Raw genomic sequence first — 19,398 nt, 5'->3', positions numbered from 1 at the left:
CTCTCCTGTATTAGAGGATACATTATCATTATCATTATATATATATATATATATATATATATATATATATATATATATCGTTTTACATATATATAATCACACATTACTGTTGTGGACAGCTTTAGGGACCCTCTTTGCACTACCGCTTGTGTGCCAGCTCTATACTATCTCCCATTTGTGCAAGTCCACCTTTTTTGAGTAACTTGACACAGAGGTACAGTGAGAAGGAATCATGATTCTTTTTTTTTTTTTTTTTTCCAAGACAGGGTTTCTCTGTGTAGCTTTGGTGCCTGTCCTGGATCTCACTCTGTAGCCCAGGCTGGCCTCGAACTCACAGAGATCCACCTGCCTCTGCCTCCCTAGTGCACGGGCCACCAGCGCCGGGCTGGAATCATGATTCTTTATGCATTCCCTTAGGGTGAAATGAGAGGCTGGACTTGGTTTAATTTGGCAACATTGGAAGAGCCCCGTGTTTCCAGCCAGCTGGGCCAGCCACCTTCACCAGAGTTTGCCAAGCAGTAAACTGCTTAGGTGCAGGCCCTGTGGGTTACTCACCTGTGAAGAGATGGTACTTTAGAACTTGCTTTGGGGTTGTCCAGTTTCTAGCTTGCACATTGGTTCTGCCACTTAATAACTAAGTATCCTTGGCCTCTTAAGCTCCCTAATGAAGCCTCACAGCCTGTAAAATGGGGATACAAATAAATGCCCGCTCCTTTGATTTACAGACGCTGAAGGAGACTCTTGTGTGTGAAGCTGCTAACCGTGGCTTCAGTGGGCCGAGTGCGTGGAGAAGCCAGGGTGTGTGGTCTTCCAAGATACTGTCCTTTCTGTCAGGAGCTACAAGCACAGTACTTAATGATTGTGTCAATAGCAGTTTTAAGAATTCCTTTGCCAGAGGCTGTCAACGCTATAAAAGTTGTACAGTGTTTACCCCAGAAGGACTGGTTTTCATTTTGTCTGTAGTGTTTGATTGTTTACGTGTATTAAATTTTAAAATAAGCACATTTTGAAGGGGAAAACATGTTTGGCCAGCAGGGTTACCAGCTTATTTGCTAAGCCTTTCGATTCTTTTAGATACTGCAAAAACAAGGACTAGAAAACTCTTAGTTATTACACCTGTTAATATGGCAGGTTCCCACTCGGGCCTGTGGGTAGAAACAAAGTAAAAACATCTTTTCACACGGGACTTTTAGACCAGCTGTTAGATCCTACCGTCATGCCCGATGGTGCCTGGGGTCAACAGTTTATCTGAGCTCTTCCCGGCTCAGGGGCAACTTAGCTAGGGCTTACAGAGGAATCCAGGCGCAGGCTGGGCTGGGCCGGGCCGGGCGAACCCCCGGGGTGCCTGGAACCCTCGGGGTGCCCGGTGCCCGGAACGCTCCTGCCACTGCGGGCCAGAGCAGGCCCGAGGGGCGGGCCCCAAGCCTCGGCCTCGCCTCCCACTGCCGCCCGCCGCTTCCCGGCCGCGGAGCCGGGCAACGCCACCAGCATGCTGCAGAAGCGGGAGAAGGTGCTGCTGCTGAGGACTTTCCAGGGCCGGACGCTGCGGATCGTTCGCGAGCACTACCTGCGGCCTAGCGTGCCCTGCAACAGCCCGCTCTGCCCGCAGCCCGCCGCCTGCCGCAACGGTCAGGGCCGGGAAGGAGCGGGGAGGCCGGGGCCGGAGGAGCGAGGGAGACCGGGGCCTGACGTAGCGAGGGCTGCGGGGCGCGAGGGAAGGGAGCCGGGGGCCGAAGGAAAGAAGCGGCCGAGGCCCGAGGAGCACAGGGAGCCCGGGCCTGGCGTCGTGATGGCGGCCGGGCACTAGTGAAGGGAGCGGGGACCTAAGGAGAGAGGCGAGCCGGAGCCCGGGAGCGAGGGCGGCCCTGGCCTGGCGTCAAGGGCGGAGCCGGAGCGAGCCACAGCAGCCTGGGCTTGGCGGAACCAGGACGGTCCGGGAGGCGGCCCGGAGCGAGCGCGTTCTCTGCGGGTCGGAAGCAGGCGGCACCCTCCGCGCGGGGCTCGTCTACCGCAATGGCTCGGTCAAGTGGGGGGCACCGAGAACCTGCTCAGCCCAGAGGCTCCGGGTGCTTCGGGTTTCTGGAGGGACCTCAAGGCGTAGGCACCTCCCTCTTTCCGCCCGCAGTGAGATCAGGGAGGCTCGCCCGAAAGAGGCTGCTCCCGCCTGGCTCCTGAGCGCACTGCTGGGCATTTGACATTGCCCGCTCTGCTCCTGCCAGGGCGCAGACCCCGCCAGCCTCTTCATTGTAGGAGACTTGGGCTGGGGGCTGCTGTGAGCCACGCTTCCCCTTTTCAGGCTGCAAGGGTCGCTGTTTCTTACCCTTAGTGGGAGATGAACTTGAGGGGTCTTTTCAGAATGTATGACTGAGGTCACCGCTTGGCGAAAGAGCTGTCAGTTGAGTGGAAGCCTTACTTACCACTGCCCAAACTGCACATCCTTTCTAGCACATTCTCTTCAACCCTTAGGAGCAGTGGTTCTCAACCTTCCTGATGCTGCAACCTTTTAACACAGTTCCTCATGTTGTGGGGACCCCCCCCCAACCATAAAGTTATTTCATTGCTACTTCATAACTGTAGTTTTGCTACTGTTATGAATGGTAATGTACACATCTGACATGTGACCCCTGTGAAAGGGTCAATCGCCCCGGGAGTCGTGACCCATGGATTGAGAACCACTGTCTTAGAGCCTTGTAGCCATGTTCAGAAGCTTCAGACACAATAACTTTGGAATTTTTAGGTACATGGAAGTAGTTAGCACACACATATGTGCACATGTGCATTTATGTGTATGTACATATATGTGTACGTGTGTGTGTATATGTAGGTGTAGGTATATGATGGATGTGTCAATATCCATTACAATGTTCATGCATGTCAGTGATGAGTTAATAGAATTTAGCTTCTGCCGAGGATGTAGCTGTTTTTAAAATATCAGTCATCCTCTCCCGCAGTAGTGGCAACAGCGTAAACCATGTCGGGCTTGTATTTAATCATAGCTTCAAAAAAGAGAGAAGGCGGCAGTGAATCTACTCTGAACTTTGAGCTTCTACCAAAGTAGATTTGTCTTGTCTTTGAAAAACTTTAAGGTGAAATTAAGATGAGAAGTTATTTTGCACACCGGGACACTGTGACATTGAAATAGTCATAAACCAGGTTTGAAAATGTTACCTAATCGTTTCCACTCTGAATTATGTTTCAGATGGGAAGCTCTTGTCTGCTGAAGTGACTCATTATGTGATTCCAGACTGGAAAGTTGTCCAGGATTACCTTGAGGTCCTCGAGTTTCCCGAGTTGAAGGGAATCATTTTCATGCAAACGGCTTGTCAAGCTGTACAGCATCAGAGAGGCCGGAGGTACCTGTTTTGCATTATTTATTTATTTATTGTGAAGGTTCCCCCACCCCCTTTAGAAAAGGTCCCTTGTTAGAGCGAAGGAGGAGGAATTCATTATGTTGTCAGGAAGGATTTTTGAAACTAATTTGGTATTCTCTTTGCTGGTGAGGAATGCAGTACCGTTTTGTCTGTGCGCTTCAACACCTGGCCCAAAGATCTAACTGTAGATCAATAAACTGTGATGTCCCAGGATGCAGATATTTAAGATTCGGTGGTGAATTGGCGTCTGAAGGTTTACATCTTTATAGGTAGCACTTTATTTTTGCTAATAATGTATATTATTTAATCTTCTTATTTATAGATACATTGTTTCAGGAGCATTCTTTTCTTGGGAAAAGAGTACTTTTAAATCTTATCTTCCTTTATTGTGGATGCAAATTGTACTTGCAGTGATTTATTCAATGAAATTAAAAAAATAGCTCATTCTTATTTTTAGATTAGTCCTGTAACTATCAGCCATAGTAATTATATTTGCTGAACAAAACATTTTTAATTGAACCAGTTTAAAATACTTGCCTTGTGCCTAAATGAAAGAAAAATTGCCCCTTTCTGTACAAATACCCTAAAATACAGTTTTGCCTCATTTAACATTTGGAAACTTTTATGCTCTGAACTTAAGACTATGAAAATAGCATGTTAGAATTATATACCCAAACCCTCAACACCTCAAGTTATTTAACAAGCAAAAACTGTATTTATTCTGCTTTTAAGATGTTTTGGTTTCTTCAGACTTTAGTAGTAAAAGATAAAGTTTTCTTTATTTGTATATGAAAATGATAAATTGTCCTTATGCTCAGTTCAGAAAAATACACGTTAGCTGGAATGTGCCTGGGTCTTTTTTCAAATTGAGTATTTTAAAATGAGCTTGAAGTTGATTTTATTCAGCCACAGAGATAGAGATGTTTACACATCCAGGTTTAAACACTGCTGCAGGTGTCATATTTCAATTTCTTCCACTAAAATCAATTTGTTGTTATCATTCAGATCGCTCACACACTGCAAGCCTCTTCAACTTCTGTTTTCTAAAATGTTTTTAATATTAGGATTGTTTTGAAAACCTACTCCTGAGACAAGTGAAAGCAAAGAGTTGGAATTTAAATGTCCTTTCTCCTGAACGGTTCCGTAGTTAGGTTGATGAGGAGCTGATGCTATGGGTTTTGCTGTGCTCACCCTGTGTGTTAGTGTTCTCTGTGAGAAAGCCAAGGGTGAGGAGTTGGGAAGTAGGCCCTGCTACACCCCTTGTTTTTCATTCGATGAGCACTTTGTCGGCTCGAACTGTTGGTTCCTTAACAGATAAACCAAGTGCTGGGATACAAGACTCCCTCTGTCTTAGTTAGGGTTTTTATTGATGTGAACAGACACTATGACCATGGCAACTCTTTTTTTTTTTTTTGTGATATATATTTTTTATTTTACAATACCATTCAGTTCTACATATCAGCCATGGGTTCCCCTATTCTCCCCCCTCCCACGCCCTCCCCTTACCCCCAGCCCACCCTCCATTCCCATCTCCTCCAGGACAAGTCCTCCCCCGAGGACTGTGATCGACTTGGTAGACTCAGTCCAGGGAGGTCCAGTCCCTTCCTCCCAGACTGAGCCAAGTGTCTCTGCATAAGCTCCAGGTTTCAAACAGCCAACTCATGGAATGAGCACAGGACTTGGTCCCACTGGACCATGGCAACTCTTATAAATGAAAACATTTAATTGGGGTGGCTTGCTTACAGTTTCAGAGGTTCAGTCCATTGTCATCACGGTGGCGTACAGGCAGACATTGCTAAGAGTCCTACATCTTGCAGGCAACAGGAAGTCGACTGAGACACTGGGTGGTATCCTGAGCATAGGAAACCTCAAAGCCCGCCCTCCCCACCCCTGATAGTGGCACACTTCCTGAAACAAAGCCATACTTCCCAATAGTGCTGCTCCCTATGAGATTATAGAGGCCAACTACATTCAAACTACCACACATTCAAACGTTACAATATCAGCCCTGTTTCTGGCAGAAAACGTCTTCCTGGATTCCCAATAGCCAGGCATGGTGGCAAACACCTATAATCCCAGCAATTGTAAACTAGAGGCAGAAGGGTCAGGAGTCCTAGGTCAGTCTAGGTTATACAGAAAGCTTGAATCTAGTATAGACTATATGAGACTCTGTCATAGCAAACAAACGTGCATAATTGTATGGATATTTAGCTATACATCTACTTATAGTCTTCCTGTTTAAGTATTTAATAAACCTCAAAACCAAATTAGACCTTTAAATTTAATAAACAGCACAAAATTATAAAACTATAAATGTATTACAGCAGTCCCTTGGTTTATAAAAGGAAGTGATTCTAGGACCCCAGGGCTACTAAAACCTGCAGCTGTTCAGGTTCCAGATAAAATGGCACTGGAGAGCTGGAGAGATGACTCAGAAGTTAAGACCATTTGTTGCTCTTGAAGAGGACCCGGGTCTGATCCCCTCAACCTCCAACTCCAGTTCCGGAAGATCCAATGCCCTCCCTCTGCTGACCTCTGTGGGGACCAAGCATTCTTATGGTATACATACATACATTCAGGCAAAACAGTCATGCATGAAATGAATATGTCTAATTTTAAAAATAAATGAATAAATAAAATGGCATCAGGCCAGCAAGGTGGCTCAGCATGTGAAGGATTGTGTCACCAAGCCCGAGGACCTTAGTTTAATCCATAGGATCCACAGGGTGGAAGGAGAGAACCAGCTCCCTCACATTGTCCTCTGACCTCCACCCATACATGTGACATGCACATCCTCCTCTGAAAAGATAAGTATAATAAACATTGTTTTAAATAGCGTGGTGTTTGCATAGAACCTTCACTCATCCTCCTGTAGGCTCTAAATCATCTCTAGGTTACTAAAACACCCAACACAGCCCAAGTGCTGTGTAAACTGTTGTCATACTGCATTGTGTGAGGAACAAAGGCGGGTAAAAGCATCCATTCCCCCGACAGTCAAAGCTCTTATTTCTAGATACTTTCTCTCTGCAAATGAAGTGCCCTCAGGTATGGAACATGAATGCACAGGGGGCTGACTCTAAGGTAATGTGATAGATGGTATTATTTTACTGAAATGAAATTGCCAGAGTTGCATTTAACAACAGAGAGACATAACCTGTAATCCCGTTGTGTGGTGATGCGGTTTTATATTTTGATCTCGGGAATACCAATGTAGAAAATGCTTGTTCTCATAGATGGACTGTAGAGAAGAGGTGAATAATGCCAGGCCTTTGATTGTTCAGGATAATCACACATCTGACACCTAGCAATCCTCAACTGCTTATTTAATGAAGGGGCACTTGATTCTGGGAGGCTCCCACACATTCGTGCATTCAGATGTGAATGTGTTCATCCATGTGCTCATCCATGTGCTCATCCAGAGGACTAGAATACAGCAGTAAACAAAGGTAGATCCAGTCCTGAGAGAGGCCAGACAAGCCCAAGTCATCTCACAGACAGATGTAGAGCCACACTGTGGCAGATGTTCTGAAGGGCTGAGCCAGGAAGGGCTTTCCTGAGTGAACTGTCTATACTGAGCTCTCAAGGATGAGGAAAAGGAGACCAGGCAAGGGAGAGTTTTCCAGGAAAAGGAGACTTCTGGCCAAGCATCCATGAGAAAGAGAGGTGGCACACTCAAGGAACTGGAAGGACACTTGGTCAGATGGAAAGCCTCGTGGGCTTTGGGGGTGCCAAGGAAGGGTTTGATTCAGGATGGCATGACATCAGGTTCCTGTTTTAAAGATTGATTCAATTGAAAAGAGTCCTGAAGGAAAGAAGGCTAGAGGCTGCAGCTGTAACACAGACGACATGTTATATTAGCCTCTTTTGCATTGCTATAATAAAACACTTGATATAGGTTACTTTTTTCCTTTGCATAAAGCCACCAGCAATTCAACCCTGGGACTCTACCTGATGATGTCTGAATCCTAACCACTTCCCAGAATCACTTCTCTGCACAGGAATTTGATTGACTTTCCACCCTGTGAATATCTCACAAGAGGGATGAAATTTCAATGCATGGTCCACTACAGAGTGAGGTAGACCTGCTCCCTCTTTTTCCCCCAGGGTATTCTTGTGGAGGGAGAAGTGAGAAATATGTAAATAGAAATATAGAGGAGAGAGACAGAAACACAGGATAGCCTCGGGAGGGCCTGGGTCAAAACCACCAGCCCCTTCTGTCTCTGCTAAAGGGCTGTTAAAGGAATGCCAAGGGGTGGAGCAAAGAGCTCCCCCCAGCTAAGTGTAGACTATCTCAGATACCTGGTGACCATGCACATGGTCCAACCGTCCCCTAATGAAGCCTTGCTGTGTAAAGCAAGCTCAGCTCCCACAAGAGAGCACACTCAAACCATCCCCAAACTGTAGTGAGGACACTGGCAGCTTAGACATGGGCAGAAGTGGGTGTTCCCAGGACTGATTCAGTAGGTAGGAATCCATAACATTTGCTAAGAATGTAATCATGGAACTAGAAGTACATCCATATTGAAACTGAAAACATGGCAAATACTCATAGTGGATTCATTTACTTTTAGGTTTTTATTAGTTGTGTGTGTGTGTGTGTGTGTGTGTGTGTGTGTGTGTGTGTGTGTATACACATACATGTATGTGCCATGGGTGTGTGTGAATGGAGGTAAGAGGACAACTTTTGGGATCCACTGTGGGATCCAGGGGTTACATTGAGGCTATCAGTTCTATACAGCAAGTCATTTTATTTGCTGAACTCTCTCACTGGTCCAGCAGCTTAATTTATGATAGCCAGATAGTAACAGCAACCCAAAGTGGCCTTCAATTGGTAATGTTTAAGAAAACATGCTATATCCATAAAATAGAATATTATTCAGCTGTAGAAAGGACTGAACATGTCACCTCTTGGATGAAGCTTGAAAACATTGTGCTAAATGAAAGAAACCAGCTATAACACACACACACACACACACACACACACACACACACACACACACACAATTTATATGTTGGAGCCAGCAAAATGGCTCAGGCACTTGTTGAAGAATATTTGTTTATGTTGTAAAGATAGGTCTCTGTCTAAGGCACCTTCTGATTGGTTTTAATAAAGAGCTAAATGACCAATGGCTAGACAAGAAAGAATAGGCTGGACTTCCAGGCAGAGAGAGAGAAACTGGGAGGAGGAATCTAGGCATGCAATATCTCCAGAGACTCTGAAGAAGTTGGACATATGGTACAGAACAGAGGTAACTAAGCCACGTGGCAGAATGTAGATTAACAGAGACAAGTTAATTTAAGTTATAAAGCTAGTTGGAAAAAAGCCTAAGCTGTGGCCAACCTTTCATAATTAATCTTAAGTCTACATGTTGTTACTGGGGAGCTGGTGGTCCCAAAAAGAAAGTCCGACTACATTTGAGAAAGCTTATTACAGGCACTTGCCACCAAGCCTGGCAACCTGAGTTCGGTCCCTGGAACCCACGTGGTGGAAGAAGAGAACCGACTCCTGCAGGTTGTCTTCCGACCTCCACACTTGAGCTATGCCACGCACAGGCTCCCACACAGACACATACACTAAATCAACCAGCTTAAAAAATCTAGTCATATATAATTTCATTTATATAAGATGTCCTGAATAGACAAAAATAGAGATAAAAAATTACTTAGTGGTTGCCAGAGGCTGGGGCCAATGGAAGTGGGGACTGACTGCTTAATAGACACGGGTTTCTTTTTAGAGCGATGAAATAAATGATCTGGAATTAGAGAGTGGTCATAGTTGCTTAACTGTGAGTGTACTAAAAACTATCAGTTGCATATGTTTTAAGGGAAAGTGAATTTCTTTGTCTGAATTATATATATGTATATAACATATATATGTATAACTATTGATATATGTATACATATATAACATATGTATATATGCACGTATATATGTATAACTATTTTATAAATATTCATTGATTTACTTATTTATTGAGATGGGAGTCTCACTATAGCTCTGGCTGGCCTGGAACTTACACTATAGACTAAGCTGGTCTCGAACTCACAGAGATTCTCCTGCCTCTGCCTCCCAAGTGCTGTTATTAAAGGTTTGCACCACCATGCCTAGCTTTTTTTTTTTTTTTTAATTTATAGAACTTAGTGATGATTTTAGATGTACGATGGGGAGGAGGTAATGTCAAAGATAGCACTAAGGTTTTGGCTTAGGTAATTGGACAGAGGGAGGACACTTGTAGCTAAGGCAGAAGCCTCTAAAAGAGCAGCACTGATACTCCAAAATGTACTCCATAAATGCCAGTAAAGCATTAGCTAATAGGACTAGAAACATAAACATATTAAAACTGTAAGACACCTGAAAGTAGGTCTAGGAGACCCTAGCATGGCCCTGCAGAGCCCAGCAGAGGAAGACTCCACTGGATTCATTTCCCAGTTCTTCTAGGCCTTAGAGCAGTAGTTCTCTAAAGCAGGTCTTTCTTGTCGGACTTTCTTTTTGGGAACCCCAACCCCCAAATAATGACACGGGGACTTATTATTAATTATGAAAGCAAGCTTAGACTTATCCCACTAGCTCTTGTAACGTAAATTAACCTGTTTCTATTAATCTACTTTCTGCCATATGGCTTTTTACCTCTCCTCCATATTCTATACATCCAACTTCCTCAGTGTCTTGCTGGGATCTCCTGATTCTAACCCTGAGTTCCTCTCTCTGCCCACAAGTCCTGCCTATTCTCTCCTGCCTACCTATTGGTCATTCAGCTCTTTATTAAACCAATCAGATGCCTTAGGCAGGCAAGGTAAGACAGCAGCATATCTTCACACAGTGTGATAAGATATCCCATAGCAGTTCTCAACCTTCTGAATGCTGCAACCCTTTAATACAGTTCCTCATGTGGTGACCCCCAACCATAGATTATTTTTGTTGCTGTTTCATAACTGTAATTTTGCTACTGTTATGAATCATAATGTTAAGTGTCTAATATGCAGGACATCTGATATGCAACCCCTGTGACAAGGTCATTCCACTCCCCCAAGGAATTTCAACCCCCAGGTTGAGAATCGCTGCCTTAGAGGGTGTTATCAGCAGAGACAGGATGTTGCATCTGTAGCCAAGGCCACCATCACCAGCAAAGGGGAATGTTGTATCTATAGGCAAGGCCACCATCACCATTGTTGGGGGGAGGGTTGCATCTGTCGACAAGGCCACTATCCCATTGAATAAAAATAGTAAAATGTCATCAAGCTGGGCATAGCACCATGTTCTTTCAATCACAGCACTTGGGAGGCTGAGACAGAAAGCTGACTTGAACCCCGGGAGTTCACAGCTAGCCTGGGCAACATAACAAGATGGTGTACCTGCCCCTCCCTACTCCCTTCCCAAAGATTCAGTCTAAAGAAGTTAGTTTATCCATCTCCAGGAAATTTTTTGAAACATTTAATTGATAAAAGTTTGGAAAACATCTAAGCCTGCCTAAGAAAATTAGTTTTTGTTTTGTTTTGTTTTGTTTTTTCAGTAAGACTGAAACTTTTGTTTTGAGAGAGTCTACTGTAGCCCATGCTGGTTCAAACTCCTTGTAGCCAAGGATAACCTTGAATGTCTGATCTTCTTACCTCTCCCTCCAAAGTCCTAGGATCAAAGCTGTGCTCCACCACGTCCAGCCTAAGACTGAATGTTTTAAGATTGAAGATCTTGACTGTCTAAGCCACTGCCGTCGCTCTGGTGAAACATGTCCACAGTGCTCTGAAGCTTCTCTGTGCTGACTTCACACAGGCTTCTGTCTGCTGACGCTATCATAAACACTGCAAAGCCTGCTAACAGGAATTATGACTGTATTGTTATGTGTGCACTACTAAATTATAACCGCAAGCCTACACATCTCCAAGAAGCCCTGACTGTCAACACCCAGAGTGATTCACTGCCGAATCCCTGTCTTCCCCATCAGTATTCTCCTGCCATTTGTCCATGTCCTTTCTCTAGCTGACAAATGGAAGCACACAGAACTCTCATAAGGTGGACAGATAGAACCACCTCCACAGAGTGGTCCTCTGCCATCCACATGTGCTTTGTGACATGCACATGCCCCACATACATCATACACACACAATAATACTAAATACAATTTAAAATGAAGGTGATGCCAGGGATGGTGAAATGGCCTTTAATCCCAGCACTTGGGAGGCAGGGACAGATTGGTCTCTGTGAGTTCAAGACCAACCTGGTCTACGTAGGGAGAACCTGTCTCAAAAAGCAATGAATAAATAAGTGAAGGTGGTGTGTGCGGAGCTGGCAGAAGGGTGCTGGATTCTGAAGGTGGCAGTTTATCCAGACCCCAAATCCTGAGCTTGGATCGCTGTTGACACAGATGCTAGGCCTACATCCCTTATGGCCCTGCCATGGGCGGAATGCTGAGGACAGAATGGAGCACATGTCTGCTCTCTTCAGAGCGTCTTCAAGGCTCTGTCCCTACTCATCACCTTTGGCTGTTTGTCTGGCTCTCTTCCATTCAGGCTTCAGGACTCAGGCCTGTTCCAGGAAGCCAGGACAGACCTGTCCTTTGACCAGTGTTTCCCACCGAAGTGAGGGAGTCTGGGCTTTTTTTACAAAGTAGCATAACTTTTTTTTTTTTAATTTTCATGAAATATATATACATAAAATTCAATATTTTTAGATGGTAGGACTGTAACCCAGTTTGTAGAGTGCTTGTCTAACATACACGAAGCCTTGGATTGGATTTGGCCCCCAGCACCACGTACACCAGGTAGGCAGAGGCGGGAAGATCACTACCTAGTGTCGGACATGAGCCTGGGCTGTATGAAACTCTGTCTTTTTCTATTCGTTTGGTTGTTTTGGTTGTTTGTTTATTTTGAAACAGGGTCTCTCTACATAGCTCTGGCTGTCCTGGAACTCACTATATATACCAGGCTAGCCCCAAACTCACAGACAGACATCCACTTGCCCTTGCCTCCCAAGTGCTGGGATTGAAGGCATGTGTTACCAGGCCCAGGTGAAAACCCATCTTAAAGAAAATAAAAATTACCAGGTGGTGGTAGCACATGCCTCTAATCCCAGTACTCTGGAGACAGAAGCAGGTGGATCTCTGAGTTCAAGGCCAGCCTGGTCTACAGAGTGAGTTCCATCCGGGACAGCCAGGGCTACACAGAAAAACTGTCTCAAAAAAACGAAACAAAAAAAGATTGACATTTTTCTAGTTCCTAAGTGTGCAGTTTAGTGGCACTGTGCCCTTAGCGCCATTATGCAGCCATCCACGACCGCAAGCTCTAGAACTTTCCATCTCCCCACACTGAAAGTCTGTACTGCTTAAATGCCGCCTCTTCCATCTTGACCCCAAGCCTAGTAATAAGTCAGCTTTCCGCCTCCATGTATCTGCTCTAGGTTCCTCATGCAGCTGGAGCCACGGTGTCTGTGCTTCTGCGACTGGCTGACTTCACACGCCCTGTGTCCAGGTTCATCCAGGCGACAGCGTGTGTCAGAAGCCCCCTTTCAAGGGCCAAGCAGTATTGACCTTGGCTCATTTATTCCTTGTCATTCAGTTATACCCACCTTTTTGCTCCTGTAAAAGGTGCCACTGTGGATGTGGGTGCCCAGATACCTGTCTGAATCCCGTTTTTGTTTGGTTGGGTTTTGTGGCTTTATTTATTTGTGTACTTGTTTATTCAGCAGGGTTCGGGGTTTACCCCGGAGCCTCGTGCCTTCTAGGCAAGCACTCCTAGCTGAGTGCTTCACAAGTCCCTGGTTCTGTCTTTTGGACATGCACCCAGAAGTGGGCTCGCAATTCTGGTTTTGATCTCTTTTTCTTGTTAGAATAGCTGTTTTTGCTTGCTGTAGTCAGGCTGCTGCAAGTGAGGCCCTGGCCTGTCCAGATGGCGCCTCCAAGGGTAGTCAGTGCAATAGCGCTTACTCTCCAGCCAAAGGCCTGGCCCAGGAGCAGAGCAAACACTTGCTGAGGGAAGGATATTAGCCAGGGTGATCATTTGTCCACAGATAACCAGAGTGAGTGCAAGGCCTTGGGTTGGAGCCCAGCACTGCAGAGCCAACAGCCCAACCAATTCCTTTTAAAATAACTGCCTCAGTGTTTTCTGTAGTTCTTGATGACAGGCTCTTGAAAAGCTCTCTCGGACAAGCTGACCCATGGTAGACTTGCTGTTTGGGCATGGTTCTGGCTCACATCGCTGGAAGCTCTCTGGACTGGGGAAACTTAGACTTTCTGTTAACTGTCTGACAATGGGTCTATCTCTTCATGAAATCATGGAGGCAGTATTAGACACAGTTCACAGATAAACCCTTAAACTTGTTTGCTCTACCTGACCTTTTCTAGGCCTGCCAGCTAAAGGGAAATGTATTAATGCTTAAAAGTACACACCTTTAATCCCAGCACTCAGAAGGCAGGGGCAGGCAGATCTCTGTGAGTTCAAGGCCAGCCTAGTCTAAAGAGTGAGTTCCAGGACAGCCAGGGATACACAGGGAAACCCTGTCTCGAAGGAAAAAAAAGTTTGCCAACAAAGTAGGAAGCCAAAAAGATGCCAAGGTTTCCTTGCCTCTGTGCTGCGGCTGTGAGAGCACAGATAATGTAACTACATAGTAAAATGGCCAGGCATCTCTGAGGGAACGCAGGAGAAGGAATCTAATTAATCTGCAAACTAATTAATGAGGCCTTCCCCGGTGCAGGGAACTGACAGGCAAAACGGAGAAGCACTAACACACAAACGGAAGCCAGTACGAAGAACGCTTCTCAGGGGTGGGCTAGTTTATTGCCTTCCTTTTGGTTGGTGTGTAGGTGTGTGTGAGATGTGTACAGGTGCACTCCTACATGCCACAGTGTGCATGGAGGTCAGAGGACAACGTCAGGTATACGTCTTGGTCTTTCACTGTTTCAGACAGAATCTTGTTCACCACTGCACGTACCAGGCTGGTTTCTGGAACTCTTCCTGTTTCCACCCCCAGCCTCCCACTGTGAGCACTGGATGACACATGCTCTCACCCGGCTTTATCTGGGTTATGGGAGATTCGAACTGAGGTCCTCACACTTGTGTGGCAAGCACGTTTACCTACCCAGCCATCTTCCCGGCCCTTATTTTGTCTTTTGAGACAGGCTCTCACCATGCCTCCCAAACCACCCTCAACCTCAGGATCCTCCTGCCTCAGTCTCCCGAGTGCTAGGACACTCCTTGGGTTTTAAACAATCCATCTCTCGCTCTGAAGTGCCTCACCTGTTTCGATCCTTGGCGGCAGTTGGCAGGAGATGAGTACCTGCTGTGCGAGATTTATTCCGTCCCCTGTGTTACAGACAGTATAACAAACTGCGAAACCTCCTGAAGGATGCTCGCCACGACTGTGTTCTCTTTGCTAACGAGTTCCAGCAGCACTGTTACCTCCCCCGGGAAAAGGGGGAGGCCATGGAGAAGTGGCAGACCAGGTGAGCATCGGTGGAGTCACAGCACTCCTCACTGGGGCCTTTTCTGTGTTCTCGTCTGTGTTCTCTCTTCGAACTGTGGTTAACACCGAAGTGTCAGCATTTAGATGTGTCATCTGAATATGTAATTGTTACAATTGGGATTGAGCAGATGAAGGTACCCAGCCTGAGACTGCCCAGACACACGGGCTGGAATGTCTACCAGCAGTATGGAAGGCTCAACTTGGATGCCTTAAGATAAAAAGATGACTTGCTCAGTTGAATGTCCTGGGCCAGTCTCACTAAACGGAAACTGTTCTAGAAGATGCAGTGACTTAGTTTAGGTCTGCCCAAAAGCAGTGTGAAGCAAGCGCTTAGATGTGGGGTGTTTGCAGATGGTGGTTCCCCACAGCAGGAGCGGAAATGATGGCAGTAAGATGGGGGCTGTGAGGCTAGTGTGGGGAAAGGAGGCTCAGTCAGGCCTGCTGGGACCTTGGAGGGGCCCTGTGGAGTACCTCACACAGTGGCCCAAATGCAAGAGCCCAGGTATAATTGTGTGGTTACACCTTACACAATTGCCCCCTAAGTGTTAAGTCCAAGGTTCCTTGGGGTGGCATGTAACTGCCCACAGCCCTTCAGAGAGGAATGCAGATACAAAACCTTCCAAGTCTGTGCACTTTCCTGGGAATATGCTACGGTCCTGAACCCAGTTCTCCAGACCCAGACTTCAGCTCTCTAGGGGAAGATTCCAGGCATATCATGTGATTTCCATTCAGTCTTATTGGCTTACCAGCTTCAGCTGCTTGCAGCTGGCTTTTCTCCTAGCTAGAGACTGTTCCTCATCTTTCATGGTGTTTGTTGCTGGTCATTTCCCATGTGCCTTGTAGCTCAGCTTCCAATTAGAAAGTGTTACCAAGTGACTGAGTCTGGGGTTTTTAAACAAAAGCAGGAAGTGAAAATACTGGGGACTGGACATCTAGAAAGAAGAGATGGGAGGTGCTTTCTGTTCCTTTTGTCTCCCACAGAGGGCCCAGCCCCCAGTTATCTAGAGTAGATGCCCAGGAAGTATTTGTTGTGTAAGGAAAGAACAAAAGGATGGATGGATGGATGGATGGATGGATGGATGGATGGATGGATGGATGGATGGGTGGATGGGTAGATGGATGGGTGGGTGGATGGGTGGGTGGGTGGGTGGGTGGGTGGGTGGGTGGATGGATGGATGGGTGGTTGGGTGGGTGGGTGGGTGGGTGGGTAGATGGATGGATGGATGGGTGGGTGGGTAGATGGATGGATGGATGGATGGATGGATGGATGGATGGGTGGATGGGTGGATGGATGGATGGATGGATGGATGGATGGATGGATGGATGGGTGGGTGGATGGATGGATGGGTAGATGGATGGGTGGGTGGTTGGGTAGGTGGATGGATGGATGGAGAGTGATTAGCTATATGGACACAGGATGACAGATAGGAACCAGTTGTGCCATTCTGAACAGCAGCTGTGTTTGTGCCTGGGATGCTCACCACCCTTTGCTGTCCCAGGAGCATATACAACTCAGCTGTTTGGTACTATCACCACTGCGGGGACAGGATGCCCATCGTTATGGTGACAGAAGATGAAGAGGCCATTCAGCAGTATGGAAGTGAAACAGAAGGCGTGTTTGTCATTTCTTTCAAGGTATTTCCAGTGCTGCACGCACGCATGCATGTGCATACACGCACACACACACACACACATTCAGTTCTTTGGTTTTTGCTGTTGTTGTTGTTTTGGGTTTTTCGAGATGGGGTTTCTCTAGCTGTCCTAGAACTCACTCTGTAGACCAGGCTGGCCTGCAACTCAAGAGCTTCTTCTGCCTCTGCCTCCTGAGTGCTGGGATAAAAGGCCTGTGCCACCACTGTCCAGTTCTTAACAGTGTCTGTAAAGCCACAGTCTAGATCCTTTGGGAACACAGATAAGAGAAAGTACGCTCTATACCTGTAATCCCAGTACCGGGATGGGATTGCCAGTCCTGAGGCAGGAGGCTCACTGAAGGTTTGAGTCCAGCAGAAGATACAGAGTGAGAGCCTGTCTCATAAAAACAGGCGGGAGGAATAGAATGGAGATTTTAATATGGTCTGTGTTGATTGCTAGAGAGGGGGCTTAGTTGTTTGGAGCATTTGTTGTTCCACAGAGGACCTGGTTCTGTTCCCAGCACCCGCATGGCAATTAACAACTGTCTGACCTCTTCTGACTTCCTCAAGCACCAAGCATGCATGTGGTACACATACATACAGATAAGCAAAACACTCATATGCATAAAATAAACCTTTAAAAAAAAAGATGGTCCGAGCCGGGCGTTGGTGGCGCACGCCTTTAATCCCAGCACTCGGGAGGCAGAGGCAGGCGGACCTTTGTGAGTTCGAGGCCAGCCTGGGCTACCAAGTGAGTTCCAGGAAAGGCGCAAAGCTACACAGAGAAACCCTGTCTTGAAAAAACCAAAAAAAAAAAAAAAAAAAAAAGATGGTCCATAGCATTATTGGTGACCAGGGGGCCTTGACTTTAGCAAATGCAGACTGACTCCTGAAACTATATGTAACAGAGAAGTCAAGAGCAACCCGGTTAGCCTCTGCTACCCATAAACTGTTTGTGTTACATGTTGCATGTGTGGCGTGTATTATGGTGTGTGTGTGTGTGTGTGTGTGTGTGTGTGTGTGTGTGTATTGAGGATTGAACCTAGGGCCTCCCCATGCTAAGCACACACTACCACTGACCTATACCTCCAGCCTCTAGATGACAGTGGCAGGTTATAGTGGCTGCAAGTTAATACTAAAATTGCTAATGATCTCTTGTTTTTACCTACAAAATGGTAGTTTTCTTTCCTCCTCATTAGCAATAATGTTTCCGTTTTACTGTGAGAAGTATAAATATGGTACTTAATAGTAATATAGATAAGTCTATTATGTCCTTCAATTCTTGCAACAACATAATGAGGTAGGTCAGTACCCTATCTTACTAGTAAGAAAAATGAAGCATGGAGAAGCTGCCCACAGGCAGCTGGTACAAAATAGTAAAGCTGGGATTGGTGTCTAGAATCAGGCGCCAAAGCTTTTAGCCACCATACTGAATTGCCTCCCAGATTATTTTTCTGACTATCACACACAAAGGCAAACTATTTTTTGTTTTGTTGGTTGGTTAGATTGTTGTTGTTGTTTTTTTTTTTTTTTTTTTTTGGTTTTTCGAGACAGGGTTTCTCTGTGTAGCTTTGCGCCTTTCCTGGGACTCACTTGGTAGCCCAGGCTGGCCTCGAACTCACAGAGATCCGCCTGGCTCTGCCTCCCGAGTGCTGGGATTAAAGGCGTGCGCCACCACCGCCCGGCATGTTGTTGTTGTTTTTCAAGACAGAGTTTCTCTGTGTAGCCCTGCATGTCCTGGAACTCACTCTGTAGAATACTGGCCTCGAACTCAAGAGATTCACCTGTCTTTGCCTCCCAGGTGCTGGGATTAAAGGCATGGGCCACCACCGTGGTTGCAAACTATTTTAAAACCAATCTTCCAGCTAGGCAGTAGTGGTGCACGCCTTCAATCCCAGCATTTGGGAGGCAGAGGCAGGCAGATCTCTGAGTTCAAGGCCAGCCTGGTCTACAGAGAGAGTGCCAGGACAGCCAGGGCTACACAAAGAAACCCTGTCTCAAAAAACAAACAAAAACCCGGAAAAAAAATCTTCCTCTTTTTCTTTCTTTCACCTCTTTCTCTGTCTGTCTGTCTGTCTCTCTCTGTCTCTCTGTCTCTGTCTGTCTCTGTCTCTCTGTCTCTCTGTCTCTGTCTCTCTCTCTCTCTCTCTCTCTCTCTCTCTCTCTCTCTCTCTCTCTCGTGTGTATGTGTGTGTGTGTGTGTGTGTGTCTGTGTGTGTGTGTCTGTGTATTAGTATTGGGGGTTGAAAATATATATATGGGGAGAGAATACAATATATATATAAAATCTGCTCCACCTCCAAGACCTCATATATGCCAGACAGACCTCAGACTTCCTGGGAAGGTAAAGATGACCTGGACTTCTGATCTTCCCATGGAAAGTGGAGACTTTCAAGTGTTAGGATTACAGGTGTGCTCCACCACTCAGTTTATGTGGTGCTGGAGATCAAACCCAGGGCTTCACACATTCTAGGCAAGAATTCTACTAACTGAGCCACACCCCTAGTCCCTTAAAGCCAGTCTTGAATGTCAGCAACCCTCCCTTTTCCCATTGGAATTGTGCATGGGAAGAGTAGGGCCACTGGGAGTTGATGTGGCGTTATTTATATGAGGCTATCAGGTCACAGTCATGTCGTTTTATCAGTGTCAGTTGCTTCAGGCTGTCACAGCGACACCTTCTTTCTATCTCTTAAGTACCTTTTGAGAGATCGGGCTGACTGTTCATCTCTCCATAGCTCGCCTGTCTGTCCAGCTGGCCAGTCAAACCTCCTGGATGATTGCATTTTCTGATGCAAAAACCCAGATGCAGCCTCCAGTATCGCTGTCAGTTTATAGAACGCCCAGCTTCAATTTTGAATTGTAGATTCCATAAGGGTTCCCATGTGCATGTATTGCTAAAGATTTGCCAATAGAATTTTCTTGACTGTGCTATAAAAATGTGTTC

At 46.0% G+C, this 19,398-nt stretch overlaps 1 protein-coding gene across 2 annotated transcripts in view; it reads left to right on the top strand.

Moving 5' to 3' along the window:
- Nucleotides 1-1,296: 1,296 nt before the first annotated feature.
- Nucleotides 1,297-19,398, top strand: part of Dis3l (DIS3 like exosome 3'-5' exoribonuclease) — a 43,506-nt gene continuing 25,404 nt past the window's right edge. Inside the window, exons 1-4 of one of the 2 annotated variants that reach the window (XM_076576490.1) lie at nt 1,297-1,628; nt 3,200-3,353; nt 14,675-14,803; nt 16,323-16,458. In XM_076576490.1, coding sequence (XP_076432605.1) covers nt 1,490-1,628; nt 3,200-3,353; nt 14,675-14,803; nt 16,323-16,458 — 558 coding nt within the window. In that variant the 5' untranslated portion in view covers nt 1,297-1,489. Of the gene's footprint in view, nt 1,629-1,734; nt 2,098-3,199; nt 3,354-14,674; nt 14,804-16,322; nt 16,459-19,398 lie in introns of those variants that run through there. The other variant, XM_076576491.1, reaches the window with a different exon arrangement.

Source organism: Peromyscus maniculatus, chromosome 7, assembly GCF_049852395.1.
Source record: "Peromyscus maniculatus bairdii isolate BWxNUB_F1_BW_parent chromosome 7, HU_Pman_BW_mat_3.1, whole genome shotgun sequence".
In the NCBI taxonomy this organism is placed as follows: Eukaryota; Metazoa; Chordata; class Mammalia; order Rodentia; family Cricetidae; genus Peromyscus; species Peromyscus maniculatus.
The sequence above is the reverse complement of the archived record's forward strand: the minus strand, read 5'-3'. Positions and strand labels throughout refer to the sequence as shown.